Source organism: Mandrillus leucophaeus, unplaced genomic scaffold (genome assembly GCF_000951045.1).
Source record: "Mandrillus leucophaeus isolate KB7577 unplaced genomic scaffold, Mleu.le_1.0 Scaffold683, whole genome shotgun sequence".
Taxonomy (NCBI): domain Eukaryota; kingdom Metazoa; phylum Chordata; class Mammalia; order Primates; family Cercopithecidae; genus Mandrillus; species Mandrillus leucophaeus.
The window spans coordinates 2012170-2039300 of NW_012107397.1; the positions used below are offsets into that span (position 1 = coordinate 2012170).

At 38.1% G+C, this 27131-nt stretch overlaps 1 protein-coding gene across 1 annotated transcript in view; it reads left to right on the forward strand.

The window, feature by feature from the left end:
• SLC35F1 (solute carrier family 35, member F1) overlaps positions 1–27131 on the forward strand; it is a 387174-nt gene that overhangs the window by 288302 nt on the left and 71741 nt on the right. Inside the window, exon 3 of the mRNA XM_012002353.1 lies at positions 22795–22922. Within this exon, the coding sequence (XP_011857743.1) occupies positions 22795–22922 (128 nt within the window). The remainder of the gene's footprint in view (positions 1–22794; positions 22923–27131) is intronic.

Genomic DNA, 27131 nt, shown 5'->3' on the forward strand with positions numbered 1-27131 from the left:
CATTGGGAGTTATACCTGATGTAAATGATGAGTTGATGGGTGCAGCACACCAACATGGCACAAGTATACATATGTAACAAACCTTCACGTTATGCACATGTACCCTAGAACTTAAAGTATAATAATAAAAAAAAAAAATTAACAATGCGTAAGTATGTATTCCAGTTCTGTTCAGATTATACTTCTCAGCTCTACACCTCTTCCTCTCACTAAGCTTTTAATTATAACCCACTATATTAATATCAAAGAGCTAAAATCAACAAGTTATGTCATATTATAATTATTAGCCCTGTACTAGCAGTTATTTAAGGACTGTTTTTTCTAGACTTTATCACAAAACATTAAACTGATGAGAGATTATCCTTCTTATTTGTTGTGAGATAAGCATGCAGGCTGTGTCCAGTTTGTGTTAGCAAAGATGGGGAGACGGGAACTCTTACACAGTGCTGGTGGAGTATAAATTCATACACTTTGGGGATTTATTTGATTCAAACTAGAATGTGGAAAATGTGCATATTCTATGGACCTGTATATTTGGGTACTGGTAAGTTTTACACAGGCCCAGAGACATGTTTATTGTAGCATTGTTTATAATAGCAAAAATTAGAAATAAACTGTGAGTGCCACAATGGGAAGAATGGGTAAATAAAATATAGCAGACTGCTCTGCAGATTAAAACACAAGGCAGACTTATTTGTTTATAACATGGATAACTCACAAACATAGTGTTGAGTGAAAAAAATTCAAGTTGCAAAATTATATATAGATCAACTAGAGTATAATACCAGTATTATAAATTTGATAAAAATTACAAAAACACATTATATATAGATATGCATACATATGCATATACATGTGTATAAAAACAAAAATGGTTTGCAAGGCAATTCATAAATTTTCTAGCATTGCTTCTTAGGATAGGAGGAAATAGTACTGGATATGAAGGAAAGTGAACACTTCAACTTGACATGGAGTGTTTTACTTTTTAATTTTACTTTGTTCTTTAAAATAATTTTGAAGATACTTCAAAAAATTATTAAAATTACCAATTTTCTGTCATGGCTACATTGGTGTAGCCAATTACTTTTCTGTATTTTTTATTGTTTCAAAACTAAATGTTTTTTCAAGTTCACCACTATGACACAAGATGCTTGATTTATTCATTCACTCTTCAGCAAGTATGTATTACTTGTCTGCTATGTATATGATACTGTTTGGTACCATAGTAAGCAACAAAAATGTATTAAAAAACACATGGTCCTATCTTCAAATATCTTAAAACTTTAAAAATTAAAAGTTCTTATTGGGAAAAGTATGTGTAGGTTCAGGTATGCCTCATTGTGATGATATTTTCAATAGTCTTATGATATGAAATTGTTATAGTTATCATGAAATTACATGTAGGTGGGCTTCACTCTATGAAAACATAACAAGAAAATTACCACCTACAAAAGATTAAATTAGAGCGTGATTGACACTTTAAAAGAGAATTATTCCCTTCTCAAAAAAATGATTCATTGTAGGCCTCTTTCTGAACATATGAAATGTGATGGTATATTTTAAAAAGTCACATTACGCCAACCTTTTTGGGCAACATATCCATTATATAAAGTAAGGTATACCAGTATAAGACAGAAACATTTCACCTGAGAGTATTTTCAGTGTTTATAGTTAGTAAGTCAAGCACACATAGAAACTTGTAGATGAGGACCTTCATTGTAGCTCCATTGTCAGCTTTGGGTCCAGGTGGGTAAATTTGACCAAATACCTTCTGAAAACCCAATGGGAAAGCATTCCCTGGGATGTCTCTCCATTACACCTTTGTCTACAGTGGGGAAGGAAGGTGAAGAATAGTAAGCCAAACACTGTCTCTCAATGAGACAAAAAATGGTAGGCCATGAGTGCTTAAGGGTTGTGAATCAATGACATCCTTAGTTCTGTTTATGAATGTATGACTTTTTCTCTTTTGTTTTTGCTCCCTTTTCCCTAACCTCTTTTAAAAGTAATCAACTGATAATTGACAGACACTGCCTAGGTATTTTTGTGTGAGCAATCCGTGTCCCAAGACATTTCTCTAGGGACCTTGGTTACACTCTTCTCCCTGGTATCAGGAGGCAAAGGAGAATCCTATCTTCTCTCCTGGGTCTGGTCACTGATACCCTTGGCTCAGGCAACGTGGACTTTGAGTTAGGAGTCACTGAGAACCTGGGGGGAAAAAACCTGTCAACTACAGTGTTCCTTGACATTCAGACAAGTTCTGTTCCATGGGGATTTCTATATTTGGCCAGACTGCAAGGTATTAAGGTAGATGAAACAGAAGAGATCTGAAAACTGCACGCTGAATTTCCCCTTGAGGTCTTATTTCTCAGAAATATAAGGCAATTTAAAATGTATGTGAGAAAAGAGTATTTTTGAAACTTTTCAAAAATAAAAGAAAGATCAAGAAGTGCTTTTAACTAATATATATATTAAAGGTTATTTGTCCGCATAGATAAGACAGTCTTGTTGCTAGGCAACGGAGATACCGAGACAATGGTGGGCCACGGAGGTAGAGGAGCTCATGAGTGTTTTAGTATGAATTCCTGTCACAATAGCAGCCAGGCTAACAAGCTTCTCCCAAAATGGGAAATGGCAGAAATGACGATATGATGGACAGAGAGGTGAAGCATCTGGATTTTATTTGTCTAACATACCCAGTTCTTGTATGATGCAGTTAATACTTTTATTAATGTAGAATGGCCTGTTTATGCTAATAGGGATTTTTCTAACTTTGCAGCTTGTAGTTGATGACTGTTAGTGGAAGGAGCTGCAGGACTTCAGATACCAATGTCTAATGAACAGACAGTTCTTAGAGAACTACCACGGGCAGAGGCAAAGCTAGATTATCTTAGCACTGTGAATATGGTGTATTCAGAAGGAAAAACAAGGACTCAGTCCATCACTCTTCTATCAAAGGTATTTAGTTACCTCTTAAAAGTGAAATTCATAGGACAGGTGATGGCAGCTGTTAAAGTGTATTTTGTATCATAGATTTTCATAAGAGCATAATATTTTTCATTTTACTGTTTTTGCAGTTGAGTATTAATGTTAGCTGTAGTTTTTACATATATGGCCTTTATTTTTTTTTTTTTTTTTTTTTTTGAGGTAGGGTCTCTGTCACCCAGGTTGGAGTGCAGTGGCACAATTACAGTTCACTGCAACCTTGTTTTCCTGGGGTCAAGTGATCCCACCGCCTCAGCCTCCCTAGTAACTGGGACTACAGACATGTACCACAATGCCTGGCTAAATTTTTTTTTTTAATTTTTGTAGAGACAGAATCTCACTGTTTTGCTCAAGCTGATCTCAAACTCCTGGCTTCAAAAGTGCTGGGATTATAGGCATGAGCCACAGCACCCAGCCAAGATCAATCGCTATAGTCTTTAGAATTCTTATTTTATAATTTCTACTTCTAAAATGTTGTATGGGAGGCAAAGAAAATAAGTTCCCCTACCCCCACTGAAAAAAAAGGAAAGAAAAACCATTGGAGAATGTGAACAGAGGACTTTTTAATTGTTTTAAGATGGAGGAGCAAAAGCAGTCAGGAAATGGTTGCAATTGTGTCAGAGGCCTTATTTAAAAGAAAACGTATATTACAAGAATTGACTATATTTATTAACTGTCAATAATATACTCATTGCACAGGAATTATTTCCTTATCGTCTTTATTTGAAGACTTCAAAATGCTAAACACAGAGCAGCACTTTATTATGGTCATGATTTTTGAGGTTTACAAGATTACAAAAGTATCACATTTTACGTGGGAAGTATCACATGGATATATTACAGAATTTCAGTTCAATTAAAAACAGTACGTACCCAGCTTTCCCACAAAGTGTGAACATAATAAGGCATATGTCCCACTTTCATACTCACCCCTTTTCACATAGAGTGGCCTTAAGTTGAGTTAGATTCTAACGTGATTCAAACCGAGTTGTCATGCAATGGCCTGAGGCTCCGGTGATTCAGAAGAGCCAGTGTGGATGACTACAAAGAAGAACCGAAACAACAGAAAAAAAAAGTTCCCTACAGCTTCATTTATCATTTGACTTCCCATGATTTATTTATAAAGGATCATCATCTCAATTCCACTTCTATATACATGCATATTCAAAAGAACTGAAACCAGAGACTTGAACAGATACTTGTCCCAATGTTCATAGCAACGTTATTTGCGATGGCTAAGGTGGAAACGACTCAAGTGTCCATCAGTAAATGAATATATAAACAAAATGTGGTATATCCGTACTGTGGAATATTACACAGCCTTAAAAAGAAATGAAATTCTGATACATGTTGCAACATGAATGAACCTTAAAAACATAGTACATGAAATGTCAGACACGAAAGGACAAATAATGTATGATTGCACTTGTATGAGGTACCTAGAATCATCAAATTCATAGAGACAGGACGTAGAACAATGGCTCCTAATGGCTAGGGAAGGAGGAATGGGGAGTTATTGTTTAATGGGTACAGAGTTTGAGAATGGGGTCATGAAAAGCTCTGAAGATGCATAGTGTGATGGTTGCACAACAGTGCAAATTTACTTAATGTCCCTAAACTGTGCACTTAAAAATAGTTAGACGGTAAATGTTATGCTATGTATATTTTGCCACACATGGAAAAAACAATAATCATTTAAAAAATTGTATAATTGCCTCACCTAACTCAACATTTGAATTTCTCCTTGCAGGAACTATGCCATCCTGTTTTTTCCTTTCTGACCTCGGGTTCAAAAATATAAAAGTGTCATTGCAACATGCCTTAATTTAAACTCTGGTAGGATATTGCAAGATCAGATCAGCAATTTTCTCTTCTGGAAATTTCACCTTCTATTGCTTTCTTGAAACATTATTTATTTATCCAGTTACCTGCTAATGCCAGCCACATGCTTAGGGCATCATGAAGATATCAAGAGAGAAGCCTAATTTTTCCTGCCCTGGTTATAGCTTGTAGGACAGATGGCATGGTACAGACGGCAGTTCCACAGACTGGACGGATGGCCTGATCTTCATTCCAAAGTAGAATGCAAGTCTTGAGATTTTAGTTCAGTCATAACATACCATGGATGAGTCTAAGTTTCTGTTATCAAGGAAGAAATGAGAGGCCTCTCAGGAAAATAGTTAAGTAAGGAGAAGGGAGAAAGTATCAATGGTGTCTAGGTATGATGCGCCCAGACAAATAGGAAGAAGCACTCGTAATGTCATTTGACATTACACCTGTTCACGGTCAAGTTTCTTACTAAGGAATTAGTAATGTGAGAAGCTTCATTTCTCAGCTAGAGGACTAGCCGCAACCTTCAGGCACCCTTCAGACTTCCAGCCATACCCTTTGCAAAGCAGTTGAAATCAGATCTAAAAATAGACTGGTGGAGGGAGGGCAGGGATAGGTACTCCAAGTTTGGTCTTTGAATTAGATCCAAAATGTAAGAAGCAGAGGAAGTAAAAAGGGCTGATGGGCTTACTTTGAAGAATAGCTTGAATTATCTTCCAGATTTACATTAGGAATCCTAATTTTAGCCTATGCCTCTTTCTTACCTCCTATCTTGACTCCTAATTGGTAATGCAAAGAGTTTTCTTTTATTCACCTTTAAGCTCCTACTGTTTCTTTAGGTCCTAAGGAATCTACAGACAAATGGGACGTCGTATTAAAAGCTGTGTAGCCAGTGATTCTGGGATATATTATGATCAATTTTGGTTCCCAAAGGTTTACCTCTCACATCAGTGGTTGTCCAAACTAACCTCGAGTCCTGGAAATGTATTGGTAAACTATTACTTGAGTATTATTATTTTACAAGCCACCTGCCATGAGTCAGAGTTAGATACTGTTCAGAGACAGTGATCTTTCAATTCTCAGGGGTTTAATTTTCTATCCATGGGTACATATCCAAGAATAGAACCATTTTTCAAGAAAGACAATTAGTGTGGATCATCAGGGTTTTTATTTGTTTGTCGTGGGTTTTAAAAACTTATAATATTTTTAAATGGACCTTTTGGAGGAAGTCTGTTTCTATGAATTTTAACATGGACCTTTAGGTTTTGTCATTGGCAGAGCACAGGGGCTGAATCACTAGTGCCACCATTGGTGATAAATAAGTGGATAAAATCTTTGGAAAGTTAAAATGTCCCCAATAGAATATGTAAATGTAGTAGAAGGTGATAGAAATAGTGACCTTAGGTTCTGTGGAATAGATCTATATTATGTATGTTTCAGGATTTATTTGTAATAGAATTTCGGTAAATATTTGTTAAGCAGACAATAATGTATGTTCATAAGAGTGTAACAGAAAAAGATCACAGAGCAGAGGCTTTGTTTTCTTAAGTTTACTACTATCTAGGACAAAAGAAATACACACATGAAACATTAGACAATATATCAGAAAGGGGCCATCAGAGAAATGCAAATCAAAATCGCAATGAGATACCATCTCATACCAGTTAGAATGGCGATCATTAAAAAGTCAGGAAACAACAGGTGCTGGAGAGGGTGTGGAGAAATAGGAACACTTTTACACTGTTGGTGGGACTGTAAACTAGTTCAGTCATTGTGGAAGAGTGTGGCAATTCCTCAAGGATCTAGAACTAGAAATACCATTTGACCCAGCCATCCCATTACTGGGGATATCCCCAAAGGATTATAAATCATGCTGCTATAAAGACACATGCACACGTATGTTTATTGTGGCACTATTCACAATAGCGAAGACTTGGAACCAACCCAGATGTCCATCATTGATACACTGTCACATATACACCATGGAATACTATGCAGCCATAAAAAAGGATGAGTTCATGCCCTTTGTAGGGACCTGGATGAAGCTGGAAACCATCATTCTGAGCAAACTATCTCAAGGACAGAAAACCAAACAGCACATGTTCTCACTCATAGGTCGCAATTGAACAATGAGAATGCTTGGACACAGGATGGAGAACATCACACACTGGGGCCTGTTGTGGGGTGGGGAGACGGGGGAGGGATAGCATTAGGAGATATACCTAAGGTAAATGACGAGTTAATGGGTGCAGCACACCGACATGGCACATGTGTACATACATATGTAACAAACCTGTACATTGTGCACATGTACCCTAGAACTTAAAGTATAATAATAAAAATAAATAAATAAATAATTTTTTAAAAAGAAAATATATCAGAAAGGATACAATTAGGTTCCCAAATCAAGAGAACAATGCAGAAGGATGGTGAGAATTCAGAGGAAAAGTCAACGTGGGTCAAATTGAGGAAATTTCCCTGAGAAGGCAGGAATCGGGAGAAGTCTTCTAATATTGTATTTGTGGATAAAATAGCCCCTTCCATTCCCCTGGGCTCTGAGCAACTTAGAACAGATATCAAATCTATTCTTATACTAAAAGTTACTCTGACAGTTCGTTCCAGTCACCAGACAAGAAGGTAGCAAGCCCTGGAGCAAAATGCCTCAGAGAGGAATAGGCCCAACTTATTTATTACTTTAAATCAGTTGGCAAAATGTAACCCGAAACAAGCAGCATTGCAGTCTCTGAGAGGCTTTTAAAATATAGATTCCTGAGCCCCAGCCCACACCTACTGAGTGAAAATGTCTGGGGTGGAGCCCAGAAAGCAACAGCTTTCAAAGCTCCCAGAGTGATTATCTGTGTAACACAATCAAGTTTAAAAATCAGAGTAGACAGAGGTGGGAGAGAATGGCAGAAATCTGATGTAGTCAGGAAGTAAATAAACATTTATATAGTCTTGTTGACAACTGAAGCACTGGCTTGTTTTGTGTTACTTTGTTGTCTTTATTCCAAAGTAGCTTGGCATTGTTGAATGCCTTCTTTGAGGCCTCTGTATGTGGTTAAGGATAGAGTCGTTCTCTGGAACCTCACTGTACTATGGCCTGTGATATCTGTGCTTCCCAACACGTTTGCCGCATGACACAGAAGGCTTAGCTTGGGATGTTAGCTTATTATTTGGCATCTTTTCCTCTCCTGGTTCTTGGCGGGAACCATAATTCAAATCATGTCCTCTCTTACAATTGTGTTAGATATTACTGTGTCCAGTTGGGTCTACCTTATTAGTATCTACCTAACTGAAGACAGTACTACCATGCCTTGAGAGGGTGACTAGCTTCTGAAGCTTCGATACTAGGTGCAGATACTGTACTACCCTACCCCAACAAAAGGTCCTCTATAAGGACTTTTGTGGTCCAAGCATAGACAGGCTTTGTCTGTAAATGCAACAACAAGGGCAGGGAACAACTTGGCCAGTAGCACAAGAGCAAGGCACCTCCACAAAAACAGAATGCCGGGAAATGAACAAGAGAGGTTCTTAGCTATTATGAGCTTGTCGAAACTTCTGCTGGAAGAGTTGCCAAGTATTCCTCCTGACCTCCAAGACTGAAATAAGGACATGGAAGTAATAGAATTCAAACTTCTGCATTCTCTGGCTGCTAAAGAGAATAATACTACGTATAACTCAAGGACACTGTAGGGAGGAAGGAGGCCACAGACACAAAGACACCTTTGATATTCTTATGTTCCAGCCAATGCCACTTCATAGCTAAACCTTCCCTTTACAATAGAATTCTTCTTTTTGTAGCTTTCTTATTATGAAAAATTTCAATCTTATAAAAAAGTAGACAAAACAGTATAATGAAGATCTATGTAGCACTACATCAGCTTCAACAAATTTCAACTCATGGCCAAGCTTATTTTATCCCTACCCTCACCATTTCTTCCTTCCTGTATTGTTTTGAATCCAGTCTCAGATGTTTTATCGTTTTAATCTGTAACTATTTCAAATGTGTATTTTTAAAAGAACTTAAAAATGACATGACAACAATACCGTGATCACATGTGAAATTAACAAGAATTTCAAATATCCTGTCAATGTTCAAATGTCTAATTTTTGCAAACATATATATATAATTTTTTAACAGTTTATTTGGGTCAGGATGCAAATACGGTCTGCACATTACAGGTGGTTGATGTTTTCCTTAAGTTCTTTTGACCTATACATTTCTCTTTTATTTTTATTCATTTTTTTGAAGAAATAATCCTTTGGCCTATATGATCGGTGCTTTAATGCACACATATCCCCTGAGGATTTGTTCAAGTGCAGGTTTTGAGTCAGAAAGTCTGGGGTGGACCTGAGATTCTGCATTTTAAAAATCTCTCAGTCTATCTCAGGCAATGTTTTGCTGCCGTTCGACAGACCAAACTTTGAGTAACCAGCTTATAGCATATCCCACAATCTGGATTTTGCTGACTGAATCTTTCTAGTGTATTTCAATATGTTCCTCTGACCTTTACATTTCCCAAATTGGTAGTTGAGTACAAAGACTTGATCAAATTTAGGTGGTTTTTTTTGTTTTTTTTTTTCTTTTTGGAACCACATAAAACATAATGCTTGGTTGTCTCCTTCTTTGCAATGCTAGTAACTTGACCTTCTAGGCCTATTTTCATTAATGTATTAGGGGGTATAAAGATATTACCATAAAGACAAATTTCCCCTCATCTACCACCTAGTGGTATAGTTCATATAAGAATCCCAGAAAAAAACTTAATTGTTTTCCTTTATTCACCAATTTTCAAAATAATAAGTTGGTTTACTAACATCTTCCAATGGTGACCAATTAGGGTTTGGATTTTTAAAAAATATTTCCCTAGTGGTGACTGTTGTTGTTGCTGTTATTTTAAAATTCATCACTAATTCATGGATTTAAACATATTTCATGCATCTTAATCCATTTCTGTTGTTACTTTCATGTGAAAGACTCTCCAGGTTGGCCTCTCAGTCCTTTTGATGCCACCCTAGTAGTCTTTCAGTGCCTCATTGCTATTTTGTGTAACAAGATATTTCAAGCTTAACTTGTATATTACATTTCCTGACCCAGATCTGCAATCAGCCATTTCTCCAAAGACTATTATTGTTTCTTTTACTGGAAAGGTATTTAATGATGATAATCTGGGTTCTATGGTGCTCGTTGTCCCTAGGTTGTTATAATAGAAACTTTGTAACCCCACAAATACATGCTTTAATATTTTCAGTTAGAAATGCAGACATATATATATATACACACACACACACATACACACACACACACATATACACACACGTATATATGTATCCTAGAAGTATAGTATACTATTATTGCATTGTTCATAAAATGCTGCTTTTCTACTGAACTTGATTTCAGAAAAATAATATAAATAAAAATGTTTCTGATTTGTTTTATTAAATGTGCCACGCAAACAAAAACATGATTTTTATGGTGAATACTTTATAATAAAAAGCCAGAAGAGACCTCGGAAAAACAACTTAACCTCTTCCACATCCAATTTCATGATCTGAAAACTACTTTTCTCACAGGGCTGTTAATAACAAAGCTAACATTTACCAAGCATTTACTGCAAGCCAGACACTTTACATACACTTTTTTTTTTCAATTAATCCTTATAGCAGTTATTTTCAAGTAAGTGGTGTTTGCCTCATTTTACAAATAGTAGACTTTCCCAAGGTGACACAGCCAGTTAAGTGGCAGAATCAGTGCTTTAACAGGTCTCTCTGGCTCCATGCTCTTAACCTAGAGTATAGGGTGGTAATTACATGAAAGAATGAATGTATGGTGCCTCTGGCTCAATGCCTGACAAATAGTGTTCAATGGAAAATAAATGTCAGGTCATAGAAGTAGCCTTGGTTGGTCTGTGCTTGGCATTTGGGATGGGAGATGGGAGGGCAGACGGGCAGAGGAGGCCAGCCAGCTTTCTGCTTTACCAGGCTTCTGGCCCGTTGACACTCCATCTTGCTAATTTCCCATGTTGGGTCTAACCTATGTGTCCACCATGACAGATGCTCTCATGTCAGAGCTCAAGGTCAGCCCTCAAGAGTGCAGGCTGGCACCTTCTGTCATGTTGTCTCTTAAATCTACTCAGCAAGTGGCAGTAGTCCGGAGGCAAGTCTGTCTTGGCCTCTTCCCCTTACATTGTGTGTCATTAGCTGCTACATGGCTCTTTGTTCAAAACAAAATTCACAAAACTGACAGATTCATCTGCTAATGTCGAGAGACATCAGAGCCAATCACAGGAAACTTCCAAAAGGCAAATAGGGTCACTTTTCACAAAGTGGGATTAAGAATAGCAAAATAGTCTTGTCATTAAAAAGGACAAATACATTTTCCTCTCAGCAGGCTCACCCTAGGAAAATAGGGAGATTTATATGAGTACATAGTTTAATTATGATTGCTTTGAATAATTTCAAATCAAAGCATCCACCCCACGTATAGCCAACCTGTCATTGACCATTTTGAGCTAGTGGGCAGTATTTTTCATTGTAAATGACATCTTCATGATGATGAAAATTCAGGTGTGAAGTGCAACATGTTGGCACTCATTGAAGATAGCAAATAATCACATGTATTGTTTTAAATCACCTGGAAAGGGAACTAGTTGACCGTTTGTTTTACTGTTTTGTTTTGTTTTTGAGACAGGGTCTAGCTCTGCTGTCCAAGCTGGAGTACAGTGACATGATCTCAGCTCACTGCAGTCTCCACCTCCCAAGCTGAAGGCATCCTCCCACCTGAGCCTCCTGAGTATCTGGGACTATAGGCACACTCATTTATTTCTTACAAACACTCAAGGAAGCAGGTCTACCTAGTAGCACTAGTGTATAGATGAGGAAAATCAAGGCTTAAAGTGACTAAATTGATTTCTAGGTATTATATTATTAGTAGCTGTTGTAAATGGGATTGCTTTCTTGATTTCTTCTTCAGATTGCTCTCTATTGGTGTATATAAATGCTACTGATGTTTGTATGTAGATTCTGTATCTTGCAACTTTACTGAATTTGCTTATCACTTCTAAAGTTTTTTGGTGGAGTCTTTAGGTTTTTCTAAATATAAGATCATATCATCTGTGTACAAGGCTAATGTGACTTTTTCCTTTCCAATTTGGATACCCTTTTTCTCTTTATCTTGCCTAATTGCTCTGGTCCAGACTTCCAGTATTATTGAAGAAAAAGTGGTAAAAGTGAGCATCCTGAAAGAACTATACAAGGAAAAATATAAAACACTGATGAAAGAAATTGAAGAGGACAACACACAAAAAAATGAAAGGATATTCCATGAGTATGGGTTGGAAGAATTAACTCTGTTAAAATGACAATATCACCCAAAGCAAATTATAGGCTCAATGTAATCGCTATCAAAATACCAATGACATTCTTCACAGAAATAAAGGACCCCAGTAGCCAAAGCAATGCTGAGCAAAAAGAACAAAGCTAGAGACATTACACTACCTGACTCCAAAATATACTACAAAGCTATGGCAATTAAATCAGCATGGTACTGGCATAAAAACAGACACATAGACCAATGGAACAGAATAAACAACTTAGATATAAATCTATGTATTTATAGCCAACTAATTTTTAACAAAGGTACCAAGAACGTGTTACAATGGGGAAAGGGAAGTCTCTTCAATAAATGATCCTGGGAAAACTGGTTAACCATATGCAGAAGGGGGAATCTAGACCCCTAGCTCTCAACATATACAAAAATCTAATCAAAATGGATTAAAGACTTAAGTCTAATACCTGAAACTATGAAAGCACTAGAAGAAAACACTGGGGAAATGTTCCAGGACATTGCTCTAGGCAAAGATTTTTTCGTGTAAGACCTCAAATGCACAGATAGCAAAACCAAACATGAACAAATGGGGTCATATCAAGTTAAAAACCTTCTTCACAGCATCCTGGCTCACACGGTGAAACCCCATCTCCACTAAAAATACAAAAAAAAAAAATTAGCTGGGCGTGGTGGCGGGCGCCTGTAGTCCCAGCTACTTGGGAGGCTGAGGCAGGAGAATGGCGTGAACCTGGGAGGGCAGAGCTTGCAGTGAGCCAAGATCAAGCCACTGTAGTCCAGCCTGGGTGACAGAGCAAGACTCCATCTCAAAAAAAAAAGAAAACAAAAACAAAAACAAACAAAAAAAACCTTCACAGCAAAGGAAACAATCAACAAAGTGAAAGGACAACCCAAAAAATGGCAGAAAATGTTTGAAAACTATTCATCTTATAAGAGATTAATAATCAAAAGAGATAAAGTGTTACATATAAACAACTAAATAGCAAAATGTCAAATAATTTGATTTTAAAATGGGAAAAGATCTAAAAACACCTTTCTCAAAAGAAGGAACAAATGGCCAACAGGTATATGAAAAAATACTCAACATCACTAATCATGAGAGAAATGCAAATCAAAACTACAGTCTCACCCCAGTTATAATGACTTTTGTCAAAAAGACAAGGAATGACATACTGGTGAGGATATGAAGAAAGGCGAATCCTTGTACACTGTTGGTGGGAATGTGAATTAGTATAGCAATACTGTGGAAAACAGATGGACATTCCTCAGAAAGCTAGAAATAGAACTAACCATATGATCCAGCAATTCTACTATTGAGTTTATGCCCAAAAGATAGGAAATCAATATATCAAAGAGTTACCTGCATTTCCATGTTTATTGCAGCACTATTCACAATAACCAAAATATGGAATCAACCTAAGTGTCCATCAACTGATGAATGGATAAAGAAAGCGTAATACACACACACACACACACACACACACACACACACAGAGAGAGAGGAATATTATTCAGCCACAAAAAGGAATGAAATCCTATCATTTGCAGCAACATGGATGGAACTGGACGTCATTATGTTAAGTGAAATAAGCCAGGCATAGAAAGACAAATATTGCATGTTCTCACTCATACATGGAAGCTAAAAAAGCAGATCTCATGAAGATAGAGAGTAGTCTGGTGGTTACCAGATGCTGGGAAGAGTAGAGGGGAGTGGTAGGGGATGAAGAGAGGTTAATTAATGGGTACAAATATATACTTAAGACCTGTTGTTTGATAGCTCAGTATAATTAATTAACCTTAATACAGTAACCAACTGTACATTTCAAAATAGCTAGAAGAGAACAATTCAAATGTTCCTAGCGTAAAGAAAAAATAAATATTTAAAATGATGGTTATCCCAGTTACTCTAATTTGATTACAGGAATGTATCAAATTGTCATATGTACCCCCAAAATATGTACATCTAATATGTATCAATAAATAAATAGTGACTAAGGTGCACGACATTGTGCACCCCATTCCTGGAATAGCCTGGGTGAGAGCCCACTGCTGAATGGCTCCACTGCCTTCCATCATGGTGCACTGCCAGCAGGAAGATGTGGCTGCCATGATGCTCAACTGCACAGGACACCAGGCTTGATTTCTCTGAGAAGACTGCTTTCTGGAGCCTGGCAACATGGCAGCCCTGAGGGAAAGGCCCAACCTGGCATACTCACTGTCCAAATCAAACGGCAGGAACTCTTGAGACTATTTTTCGGAACAAGAACCTGCACATGTAGAAAACTGCAACAGGTAAAGCAAAATGGCCCTCAAGGGGAGTTGCTCAAAAACAGGTATCAACTGGACAGGAGTTTGGGGTATGAATATGTACTTAGGTTAAATGGATTACATTTTAGGAGGCTGACGGTATTTATGAAGAAATGCGTCTGTTAAAACTAGAAATACGGGACAAAAGTGTTGGTTTGTGTTGTATCTATTCTGTCTGCAATGATATCTATGCATTTATGGATTTTTCCCTAGTACACAGCTTAAAGTAAAAAATACCAGAACCTTATGCAATGATGATTCATTGTATTTGCTTTTAGATATTTTTCCAAATCCATATTAGGCATTTCTTGAAAAAAAGGCGATTGAGCAGATTTTAAAGGTCTTATATTGAGTAATTAATTTGTCTCAATCACTATGCTAGGCAGTCTAGGGTGGGCAAAAACAAAACAAAACAACAAAGAATGAAAAGAAAGTGCTGAGGAACTGGGGAGGGGTGGCAGAGAATTTGAGAAGGTTTCATGTGGGAGGTAACATTTAGACTGGGTCCTGAAGAATGAGTAGGAGCTTTATGAGTTTGGTGAGAGGGGAACAAAATGAGAATGAACACAAAGTTTCTTCTCTTGGCTTTCTTTCCACCCTTCTGTGCGGTTTCCTCTTTGAAGTCTTGCACGTGGTGTGCAATATGTGTGGTATCATTAATAGTAGAAAGATTGAGGTTCAGAGCCATTAACCCAATTCCTAGGTGCCATACAGCAAGAGGCAGCCTGTGGCTAAACTCACATCCGTTTATTACTAAGCCAAAATATCAAAGGGCTGCCTTTTATACTTTTCCTAATCTCACTCTCTGGATCTAATAATAAAAATAAATGAAAGAAGACAAGATAAAATTTATGTATCTTTTTTGTGTTTCATCCTTCACTCAGCTTTGCATTATGAGGTGCAACTGATGGCAATCCTTCTCATAAACAATTTAGATTTTCTTTTTTATATAATTAGGACATTAATTTTGTTCACTTTTCATACTAAAGATAATAGTTTTAAACTCTAAATCCAATACTATATTTTAGCTTTCAAAGTAAGTAATTACATGTCCATCGTAAGTCATACTTATTTTCAAATTCGCTGATAAGTAAAACAGGCTGGGTGTGGTGGCTCATACCTGTAATCCCAGCACTTTGGGAGGCAGAGGCGGGCAGATCACTTGAGCCCAGGAGTTTGAGACCAGCCTGGGCAACATGACAAAATCCCGACTCTATAAAAATTAGTCAGGTATGGTGGCGTGCATCTGTAGTCCCAGCTACTTGGGAGGCTGAGGTGGGAGGATTGCTTGATCCTGGGAGGGTAAGGCTGCAGTGAGCCGAGATCGCGCCACTGCACTCCAGCCTCAGTGGCAGAATGAGACCCTGTCTCAAAAACAAAACACACAAAAAATACTTAAACTTTCCCCTTTGGAGTTCTGGTAAAAGAGATGATATTATGGCATCACACTGTGAACCAAAAAGGTGTTTATTCAAGTAAGGATCTTGCCCCCTGTGCAGGAGCATCACTCTTGCTGCAGACTCTGAAATGTGTGCTGAGATTTGTTCTTGAGTAAAAACACCACGAAGGATGGCACCACCCATGAGATCCCTTGATGAAAAAGCAGTTCCCAAAATAACGCAGCTTCTTGTCCCCTCAGCTGAATTCATTTAGGGTGCTGTCTTGCAGTGCTTTTATTATATACTCAGACTACCACTGGAGTGAACAAGAATACTATGAATCAAGGCTCTTCTGTTTTCCAGTCATTGGCTTGAACGTGGACCATGTTTCAGCCCTTGGACAAAAATTTTCATTCGCTCAGCATTTATTAGCCACCACCACCCTCACCCCACCCCATGTGCGACCACTGTTACTATGTCTGAGGCCTTAGCAAGTAGTCGAGCATATGACGATTATTTTTGTAATGAGACTTTTTAAGCCAAAGAATTGATGTAAAGCCTTATTTCACATTTCACAGGAAAAATTCTGTCATAGACTTAGATCAGGCAAGGAGACTCAAATCCCTGATACTGAAATGATAGTGATGGGACACATTCTGGTCTCTAAGCTGATTCAGAGCTGAGGACTGGCAACTCCTGGGGAGCACCATGCATATACTGGCACTCCGGTATGATGGGCATCCCTGGAGTTGGCAGTGGGGTGCCCTGCAAGTGAGTTTGGACCAGTAGGTCAGGAAAGATCCCTTAATGAGAAATGCATGACTCACGAGGATAATGGTATAATTATAAAACAGCAAGCAAAAGAAAATATTGCAATATGAATGAATATGAAGCCTGGTGCGAAATTGTCATGAGTTCAAATACTGGTTTATTTATGTGATCTTGTGCAAGTTACTTAACTCCTACAGGTTTCACTCTGGTCATCTGTAAATGGAGTTAGTAGTAGTATCCAATATATACAGGGTTATAATGAGGATAAGATAGCATTTGTAAAGCAAGTGGACACTGACACATAGTAAGTATCCTAGTAAGTGTTTGTTTAACAAATTATAAAACACATTTGATTGGTCATCCTGCAGATGCTTAGCAAAATTAGACATAAATCACATGGCCAGGATTTTTCCTGTCTATTCTCAAACACTGAAGTTGTTGTAATGCTATCTTACTTCAAATTAGAATAACTTTCATTATGTTTTACACATTTGCCATACTCTACAGTCCTTTAAAGAGAGAGTGAAAACAAAACTTTATATCAATTATAAAGATACATGTGTATAAAGACATACATGTCAGCCAGGCGCGGTGGCTCATGCCTGTAATCCCAGCACTTTGGGAGACCATGGTGGGTGAATCACAAGGTCAAGAGATCGAGACCATCCTGGCCAACATGGCGAAACCCCAACTCTACTAGAAATACAGAAATTAGCTGGGCAGAGTGGCACGTGCCTGTAGTCCCAGCTACTCGGGAGGCTGAGGCGGGAGTATCGCTTGAACCCGGGAGGCAGAGGTTGCAGTGAGCAGAGATTGCACCACTGCACTCCAGGCTGGTGACAGAGCAAGACTCCGTCTACACAACAAAAGAAAGAAAGAAAGAGAGAGAGAGAGAGAGAGGGAAGGAGGGAGGAAGGGAGGAAAGGAAGGAAGGAAGGAATTTTACTGCATTGCTTGAAAAATTAGAAACAATTAGAAGTCTATCAGTGGAAGATTGAATAAATTGTGGCATACTCATAAACATAATAATAGACATCATTTAAAATAAATGAATTAGCTTTCCATGAAACAAGGATGCATTTCTAAAACAAGGATAAGCATGAAGAAGCCTAGAAGAATATTTACAGCATTTACAGTAAACCTTCACATAAAATTTAAAAACACATGAAAGAAAGTCATATGCTATTCTGAATACATGCACATGTAGAAATGTGAACAAAAACAGCAGCCTAAAAGTTACATAACAAAATCAAGATGATAAGGCTGGCACGGTGGCTCATGCCTGTAAATCCCAACATTTTGGGAGGCCAAGGCGGGTGGATTCTTTGATCCCAGGAGTTCAAGACCAGCCTGGGCAACATGGCAAAACCCCATCTCTAAAAAGAAATACAAAAATTAGCTGGGCTTGCTACTCAGGAGGCTGAAGCAGGAAGATCGCTTGAGCCCAGGAGGTCAAGGCTGCAGTGAGCCACGGTCATGCCACTGCACTCCAGTCTGGGAGACAGAGCGAGACCCTGTCTGAAACAAGCAAACAAACAAACAACACCCCCCACAAACAAAAACAACAACAAAAAAGCAATATCAGGACAATGATTTGAGGAAGGAGGAATGGAAATAAAATCTGGCAGGGACAGAGAGGGGTCTTTGATTTCATCTGTAAAATTTTCTTTCTCAAAAAATAAAGATCTGAGAAAAACACAGCAAGCTGTTAACATTTATTAAATCAGGGAGGAGGATACGTTATTCTCTAATCTTTTTATTTATATTTGGACATATTGATAATAAAAATAGTAAACAGAATGCATTTAATGGCCAAACCATAATTCTAAAGTTTCCACCCACGGATTTTATTACTTCTCCCAGTTAATTTAAAAAAAAAAGATGGGGTGGATTTCAAAACATTAGCATATTACCAGTTGTACTGGTGTTTCTTATAGATGGCCCTGTTTCATGAGGTTTGGGTAGTGCTGGCACAGGGACTCTAAGGAATGTATTTTCATTATTCCAGAAATAGTTTTAATGGTCTATTGTAGAACAGTGTTAATGGGAGTCATGTAGATAAATCCCCAAGCAGGCTTTTTAGCGGTTGCATTTTTTGCTAAACCAAAAATAAAAAAGCCTTCCTCTTGCCCTCCTGAATAATTCTGCTAAGCAAGCATGTTGTCTATTTTCAGGTACTTCAAATGAAACAATATGGAAGCATTTATTTAGGGTGTTTTGCATTGCAAACTTCAGCAGAATGGCAAGGCAACTAATCATTCCTTTGAATCTATGTAATGAATAACACTTTGAATATGTTATTGATTGATGGAACAAACAGCACCATAGCCCATTTTTTCAGCACTATGTATTGGGATGTGGCTGGTTTGCTCTGAGTCTGGCAATTCTGTGTTCACTGTGTAAATTAACTGGGACAAGGGTCTGTGACCCTTTATTTATTATTTTTAGAATTGCAGTGTGGAGGTTAAATATGCCATTGACCTTTTTATATCCAAGGTACAGTGTATTATGTGTAAAATGTTCACCAAATTAATTTTGTCAGATGTTGTCTACATTCTAACTAGAAAACAATTCTCATAGGCTGAAACATGAATATTTCTAATAGATGTATTTTCAGAGCCTCAATTGCAATGGCATTTAACATTGCTGAGATTATTAAACATGAAATTTATGTACGCAGTTGTATTATTTATTGACTGCCTGTCATGCACTGTTGGATCTGGGAATAAAGTGATGACCAAGACAATTCTGCTGTCTCCAAATTGTTAATAATCTAATGTGTAACAGAGTCAAGAAAGTAGGTAATTATAAGACAGGAGGATAAGCACTAGGTATAAATAAAGGGTGTTGGCTGGGCATGGTGGCTTACGCCTGTAATCCCAGCAATTTGGGAGGTCGAGGCAGGTGGATCACAAGGTCAGGAGATTGAGACCAGCCTGACCAACATGGAGAAACCCCATCTCTACTAAAAATACAAAATTAACTGGGTGTGGTAGTGCATGCCTGTAATCCCAGCTACTCGGGAGACCGTGAGGCAGGAGAATTGCTTAAACCAGGGAGGTGGAGGTTGCAGTGAGCCGAGATCGCGCCATTGCACTCCAGCGTGGGTGACAAGAGTAAAATTGCATCTCAAAAAAAGAAAAAAAAGGGGGGATGTTAAGGGAGCACACAGCAGGAAAACCTAGCCCAGTCTAGGGTGATTCTCTCCCGTTGAATGTGGGCTGGACTTATTGACCCTTTACTAAAGAATAGAGTAGAGTAGAAGTGTCACTTTTGAGTATCAAGGAAGGCTTCCTGACAGAAGTGTGTATGCTGAGACGTCATTTGGAGACTGAAGGAAGAATAGTCCTCCAAGCAGAGGAAACAGCACATGGAAAGGCCCAGAGACAAGAGAAAGCGTACTTTGGGCCAAATGTTCAGGTCATTTCTTTGGTATGAAGAGTCTTCAGCACTCTGTGGTTGTATCTCTTTGGGATTCTTAGCTCAAGTCACCCTGAGAATGGCCATTGAACATTAATCATCTGAAAGTCCTAGTTTTGATCCTCAGCACAATGCACAGACCCCCACCCAAGACCAATAAAATCAGAATCTCTAGGGGCTAGTCCCAGGCATTAGGACTTTTTTGAGTTTTGTTTTGTTTTGTTTTGTTTTTGAGACAGAGTTTCACTCTGTTGCCAGACTGGAGTGCAGTGGCGTGATCTCGGATCACTGCAGCCTCCGCCTCCTGGGTTCCAGTGATTCTCCTGCCTCAACCTCCCGAGTAGCTGGGACTACAGGCGTGCACCACCACGCCCAGCTAAATTTTGTATTTTTAATAGAGACAGGATTTCACCATGTTGTCCAGGTTGATCTCGATCTCTTGACCTCGTGATCTGCCTGTCTCGGCCTCCCAAAGTGCTGGGATTACAGGCATGAGCCACCGCACTCGGCCAGGACTTTCTAAAGGCTCTCCAGATGATGTGAATGTAGAGTCAGGTTGAGAATCACCGACTGACAAGACAAATCCTGACAGATGTGTTGATTGTCAAAGATGTAAGGCAAGTCAGAGAGGCAGAAGAGCTGTTCAAAGACTGCCAAAATGATCTGGCAGTGAAGAACTGACCTTGGGGATCACATCTACCAGCCTCCTCATGTGCAAAACCATGAAAAGAGTGACTCATATTCTCGCACTGGCTCTTGACATATTCAGACAATATTTCACAGAGTTTTTTTTTTTCTATTCATTAATTCATTCGCTGCAAAACACTTAGCTAACCCTTGCTATATGTCAGTATGCTAGATGCCATGGATAAGTATATGAGTAAGACATTAACTCTACCTTTGGATAAAAGCGCCCAGTCTAGTGAAGAGTCAGTAATCACAATCCTATGAAAGGATTAATCAGAGATGTATGTGCATTGCCCAGTTGAGGAAAGGGGTTAGCCAAAAGACCAGAGAAGGGCTACATTTTGAAAAATGAATAGGAGTTTGCAAGATGGGGAGTGCAGTTCCCTGAGACAGAAAGACTTTGTGCATGCTTGAAGGCTTGAAGGCTATGAGAAGTGTGGCTTGAAAAAATAGGCTGGAAAACTGATTTGACCACCAAAGGTCAAGAGACCCTTCTCTTCTATTGCCAACTGGCCACAACTCATGCTTTGGCGGTCTGTATGTAACTGAAAGCTTTGTGCTCACGTGTCTCCATAGGGTTGGAAAGACCACATCATATCATGGTCACTGGAATACAGCTAAGAGCAGAAATCAGTAGCTCAAGGTTCTGAGAGTGGTCCAAATACAACTGAGGATCCAGTGTTCTGCTGAGGCTTTGAGGACCAGCTGAAGTACATCTCTAGTACTAAAGATGTGTGTCACTGTTTAGGCAGCCTCTAAGATGGCCTGCAAGGATCTCTGCCTCCTGGTATTCACTTACTTATGGAATTCTCTCCCCTTGAATGTGGGCTGGACTTATTGACCCTTTACTAAAGAATAGAGTAGAGTAGAAGTGTCACTTTTGAGAACAGGTTATAAAAAACTGATCTTCCGTCTTTGGTTTTCTCTCTCTCTCTCTCTCTCTCTCTCATTGTTCATCCTGGGATAAACCAAATACCATGTTTTGAGGCAGTACTGTGCAAAGGTCCTTGGAGTAAGGGGCCAACACCCACCAACAGCCATGTGAGTGAGCTTGGAAGCAGGTCCCTTCCCAGTCATTCCTTCAGATCACACTGCATTCCTGGTTGACAACCGGCTGCAACTTACTGGGAGACCTTGAGCTGGAGACACTCATTTAAGCTCTAACCTGGTTCTTGACCCACAAAAACTGAGAGATAATCAGTATTTCTTGTTTTAAACATCTCTGTCTCTGGATACCTTGTTACACAGTCATAGATATGGTTAGTCACCATTCACTGAATTTCTGTATATCTACATCCTCTATGAAGACCCCACAGGTTAGCTACAGAGAGTTATTATTGTTCCTGATCCTGATTGCCCCACCTTGAAAAATAAGGTTTATCTCAGGCCTGAAATATATGTCAAAATAAGAATGAAGAACTAAGAGATTCAGCTGTTCTGATGCTACCAGTTTAAAATGCAAGATGGTGAAGATTATAGTTGTTGGCAGTATTAAAAGTGTTTTCAAATGGCACTCCTTTTCATCTGAGAGTGATGACCCAACTTCCTCTCTTCTCATCATCCACAAACCACCAGAGTGCATGCAACATTCAAAGCTGATCAGGAACTCAGGATAGCATCTCAGAGTCTTACTACAGAACTGCTGCCAAGCACAAGCCTTTTTGTATTTGGTTCTTTTCATTTTTATCTATTGCATCACAATCCTGAAATTTAGGATAATTTGGAATGTGTGTGTTTATGCAGCCTTTCTGGTACACCTTTCTTTTTATTTTCATATGATGTAAATATTTTATCGTTCCTTTATTCACACACAAAAGATGTTTTGCGTGGTAAGCTAATAACCTGCCCAGTCTTACTCTGGCATAGAAACTAACTTGAAAAGCCAAATCTACAATAAAGATAATTTGCTAAGTAAAAACATGTGGGTATCTGATACCTTGATTTATTTGTTTAAATATTTGGTAAACATAAGGTTAAAAATATATAATGTTGCAACATATTAGAATTCTTCTAAATATACAATTTAGTCTGTTTCAGGAACCTAACCCATTTCTTCTTAACTTTGTAACACAGGAGAAGAAAACCTCCTGGCAATTTTACGACGAAGATGGTGGAAGTACATGATTTTGGGACTCATAGACCTGGAAGCAAATTACCTGGTGGTCAAGGCTTACCAATACACAACGCTGACTAGTATCCAGGTACCAATGATTCTTCTTTCCTTCTCAACTTCCTCTATCCACATGTAGTTTACTTTCAGTTTAGTCCTTGAGAATCTGTATACTATAAGTTACTATCTGTATACTATACTATAGTATACAGACTGTACTATACAGATTCTGTATACTATAAGTCTGTAAGTTTTGCAACAAGAGGGAAACTGGTTGTATAACAATTAACTTGAACTTTATTTATATGTCTTATAATTTTTTTAATTTAAGTGTAATTGGACATCTTTTATCCCTTTGTTTTGAATATATTACAATTACTATTGACAATGTAAAAAAATCTGTGTCTTTGAATGCTGTCAACTAATCTTATGTTAGGAGAATTATTAATAAATATAAAAACATCAATTTTAATCACAACTTATAACTTTTTAGAATGTTAATAGACTTTGATTAAATAATCAAACTGCTTAATAATCTTTTCTTTTAGCTTTTTTAATGTGTAAAATTTGCAACCTGAAGGGACAGGATTTTTCCTAAAGGGACAAGAATTCAATTCTTAAAATGTGTTATACCTGAAGATAGCTACTGTGTTCCTCTCTCCCTTCTTCCCTCTCCTTCTCTTTCTCACACACATGAACACACACACACACACACACACACAATTGCAAGTTTACCTTTGCTTTTCACAATTTTTGACAGACATATATATTCCTCATTGCACTGTAAATGATAAACTTAACTATTTTTGTTTCATCTTCTCTTCTTTTTATATGACAATATTATTAATTCCATGCCATTGCAAAGCTCTAGGATAAAACACAAAACAAAACATTGTTCTCATACTAGATTTAGTTTAGCTTTGATACTTCTTGCCATCTTGTCTATTTGCTTATGAACAGCAATAACAAAAATGGAGAAACAAATAAGCAGCAAAGCACTTGAAAAAATTTAGATGAAATACAGTGGGTGGGAAACTATCTAAACCTGACTTAGTTTTCCTACCATCCGATTTTCATATGAACTTCAAAGATAGCTTGAAATGAAAGTAATTAATGGTAGCATTTTTCCAGGACCACTTCCATATGCACGTTGTGTTCCAAGAGCTTTTGTGCAATCAGATTCCTAGTAAGGTGCATATTTAAGAAAATAGATAACTGGTAAGGGAAACCTGAGCCTGTCTGGCCACTTTAATCCTTAGCATCCTGTGACTTTTAGACTGATGTTGGAAGAGATACAAGGCAGTAGCAAGATGCCCCATGAGACTCCAGAAGGAGTGCATTCTTGGCACTTGCCTTTTAAAAACATTTCCTTGTATGAAATCCTTTCTCTCCCTTTTAGAACTTTCTCTTCTCCAACTTTTAGAGCCCTGCTCTCCCTAAAGTTGGCCTTCTTGTTTCTTTTTCATCTTTTCCAAGATGAAAAGGAGACTCAAAATGCCCCCATGCACAATATATTACATTTCTTTTTGTTAAAAAATATATTTGGGGATACTCATACTCTCTATTCTCTATACATTGTCAATGCTGTTAGGACATTTTTAAGGATCTTGAAAGCAAGGACTATGACTTTTTAAAATTAATTTATAAATCTACCTGGTATGGCATCATGCATAAATTAGCATTTAGACATAAACGCACCAATTATAAATATGATTAAGCCATCACCTAGGACTTCCCCAATTACAGTTTCTTTATTTTGTGTAAGACCTCATGAATTCTAAGAAAACACACACACACACACACACACACACACAACTGCACATTCCAGAGGGAGAATAATTCAGTGCACAACTTTTTTTTTTCCTTTGTCTCACTTTTATACCCAGGCTGGAGTGCAGTGGCAGAAGCATGCCTCACTGCTGCCTCAACTTCCTGGGCTCAAGTGATCTTCTGGCCTCAGCAACAAGTTGCTGGGACTACAGGCACACACCAACACGCCTGGCTAATTTTTGTAGTTTTTCTAGAGGTGGGATTTCCCCATGTTGCCCAGGCTTGTCTCGAACTCCTGAGCTCAAGAGATCCACCCACCTCAGCCTCCCGAAGTGCTGGGACTACAGGCATGAGCCATGCGCCCAGCCTGTATGTCTTCTTTAACAGTGATAGTTATAATGTCCTTCATATTCACCTCTCCATACAATAAAGCTTTAAAATGGAAAAACCTTTTAGATACGTCATAACTATGTAATTGTTATTGTACACAGCACCAGTAATTTGGTATGCTGTGTACAAATGAAATGAGTTTCATAAAATTGGTGAATTTACCACTCATTTAATTTTGAAATCTTATTATATATTTTTATGATAAATACTAATACTCTGGAAAAAATTATGGAAATAAAAATTATTGGCAGTTTATGTATATCGACATTCATTATTCAGTGCAATCTGAAGTTGTCACTAGAAAAAATATTGCTTCTTTCTTTCCACCTCCCCTCTCCCTTTCTCATCTTAGAAATGGTATAAGAATATGTCCCACTATAGATGTCCCATAAACACCTAGGTTTCTCTCTCTTAAACACACACACAATTTGCTACATTTTTTAAATTAATGCCCTGCTCAAGGTGTTTCTATTACTTGGAATATCCTTTCCGCCTCCATCCCCTACCCATTGAAGTCCTATTTATTTCAAGGTCCTCTGTACCTTAGGATGCTTTCAAATTATAAGTAAGGGAAAGCCCGGTGGAAACTGTCTTTTGAAATAAAGAAATTTAAGCTGAGCATACAGTTGTGCACCTCTGTAGTCCCAGCTGCCCAGTTACTGGGGAGGTTGAGGCCAGAGGATTGCTTGAGGCCAGGAATTCAAGGCTGTTCTGGGCAATATAGTAAGATCCCATCTCTTAAATAATAGTAATAATAATAATAATATAATAATAATAAAGGGAATTTATTGATTCTCATAACTGGAACATCTAGAAAAAGGATGATGTTCAGGATAGTTGGCCAAATAATGTCATCAGGGGCTCATTTTTGTTTTTTGTTTTTCCCATGTTTCCCCTCTACTATCCCTTCTGCTAGATTTATATTAAAGCAGGCTCCTCTCATGGTCATGAGATGGGTTTGAGCACAAATTGGGGGTACATGTCCTTCTTCCTTCATATCCAATGAGAGACAGAAAAGATGCTTGCCCACAACCATTGAATAGAAGTCTGACACTGTATTCTGATTAGGCCACACTAATGGCCAAGGGGAATGCTGTGAGTTAATTGGCTTAGACCTGGAGTAGCTGAATCAATAGAGGATGAGATTTCTCTCACTGGTTTAGCTGAATGTTTCTCAATAGAAGTACTCCTGGCATTTTGAGTGAACAGTACCCACTGATAGAGTCAGGGTGGGATCAGTGCCATCCAGTCACATATCTGTCACCCATTAAGGGAGAGGTGAGACAGATGGATGCAGGAGGAAGAACCACAATGTCTCTACACCCAGTGTAGCTCCCACCTCCCATCAACAAACCCCACAATCAGAACAAGTCTCTCTCTCTTTTGTCTTCCGAGGTGTTTTGCTTTTTAGCTCTATTTGCAGTCTTTTACCTAAAAAGGATATTTGCATATTCCCATCTACTCCACCAAACTGTGTGCTCTTTCATAGCAAGGATAATTTCTTGTTCACCTTTGAATCTCTAGTACCTAGAGGAAACCCCATCACATACTAGATACTCAGTAAATGTTTAAAGAAGTTAATTGTATACATTGATTTCCAGTATTTTGGAGCACAGGAACTCCCAATGGTCCTTTATCTAAATTTAGAAGCCCCCAGAATGTTCATAGAGGTAGCGTGCGGAAAGGGAGGGAGGAATGTTGTCTTCACACCAAAGCTGGACCCATTGGCCCAGAATCAAGACGTATTGAAGGACCTAAGGGGGAAATGAGGAGTGACTTTCCTGTTTGGAACCATAGTTGGCATTTGTTTGGATTTTTTTTTTTTTCTGTTGAGCATTGAAAAAATTACAACAAATTGTTTAAGTTCAGTGAGTTGTTTTTTTTTTTTTTTAAGTTTTTTCAAGTGTGTTTTGCCTGTGAACAGTGACAATTTATTCTTAATAGCTGGTCCCCTGATCCTCAGGTATTTAGTTCAAACCTATGTTCTACACCTGACACTATATCCAGCCTGCCGTCTTTCTCAAGTTAGCCATTTGGCACCCTATTTAATGCTGCATTCTATGAAAAGGTTTATTTTAATTCTGTAGTAAGAAAAATTATTTCAGTGAAATGTCAATTAGTCTTCACTGTAATTTACTGA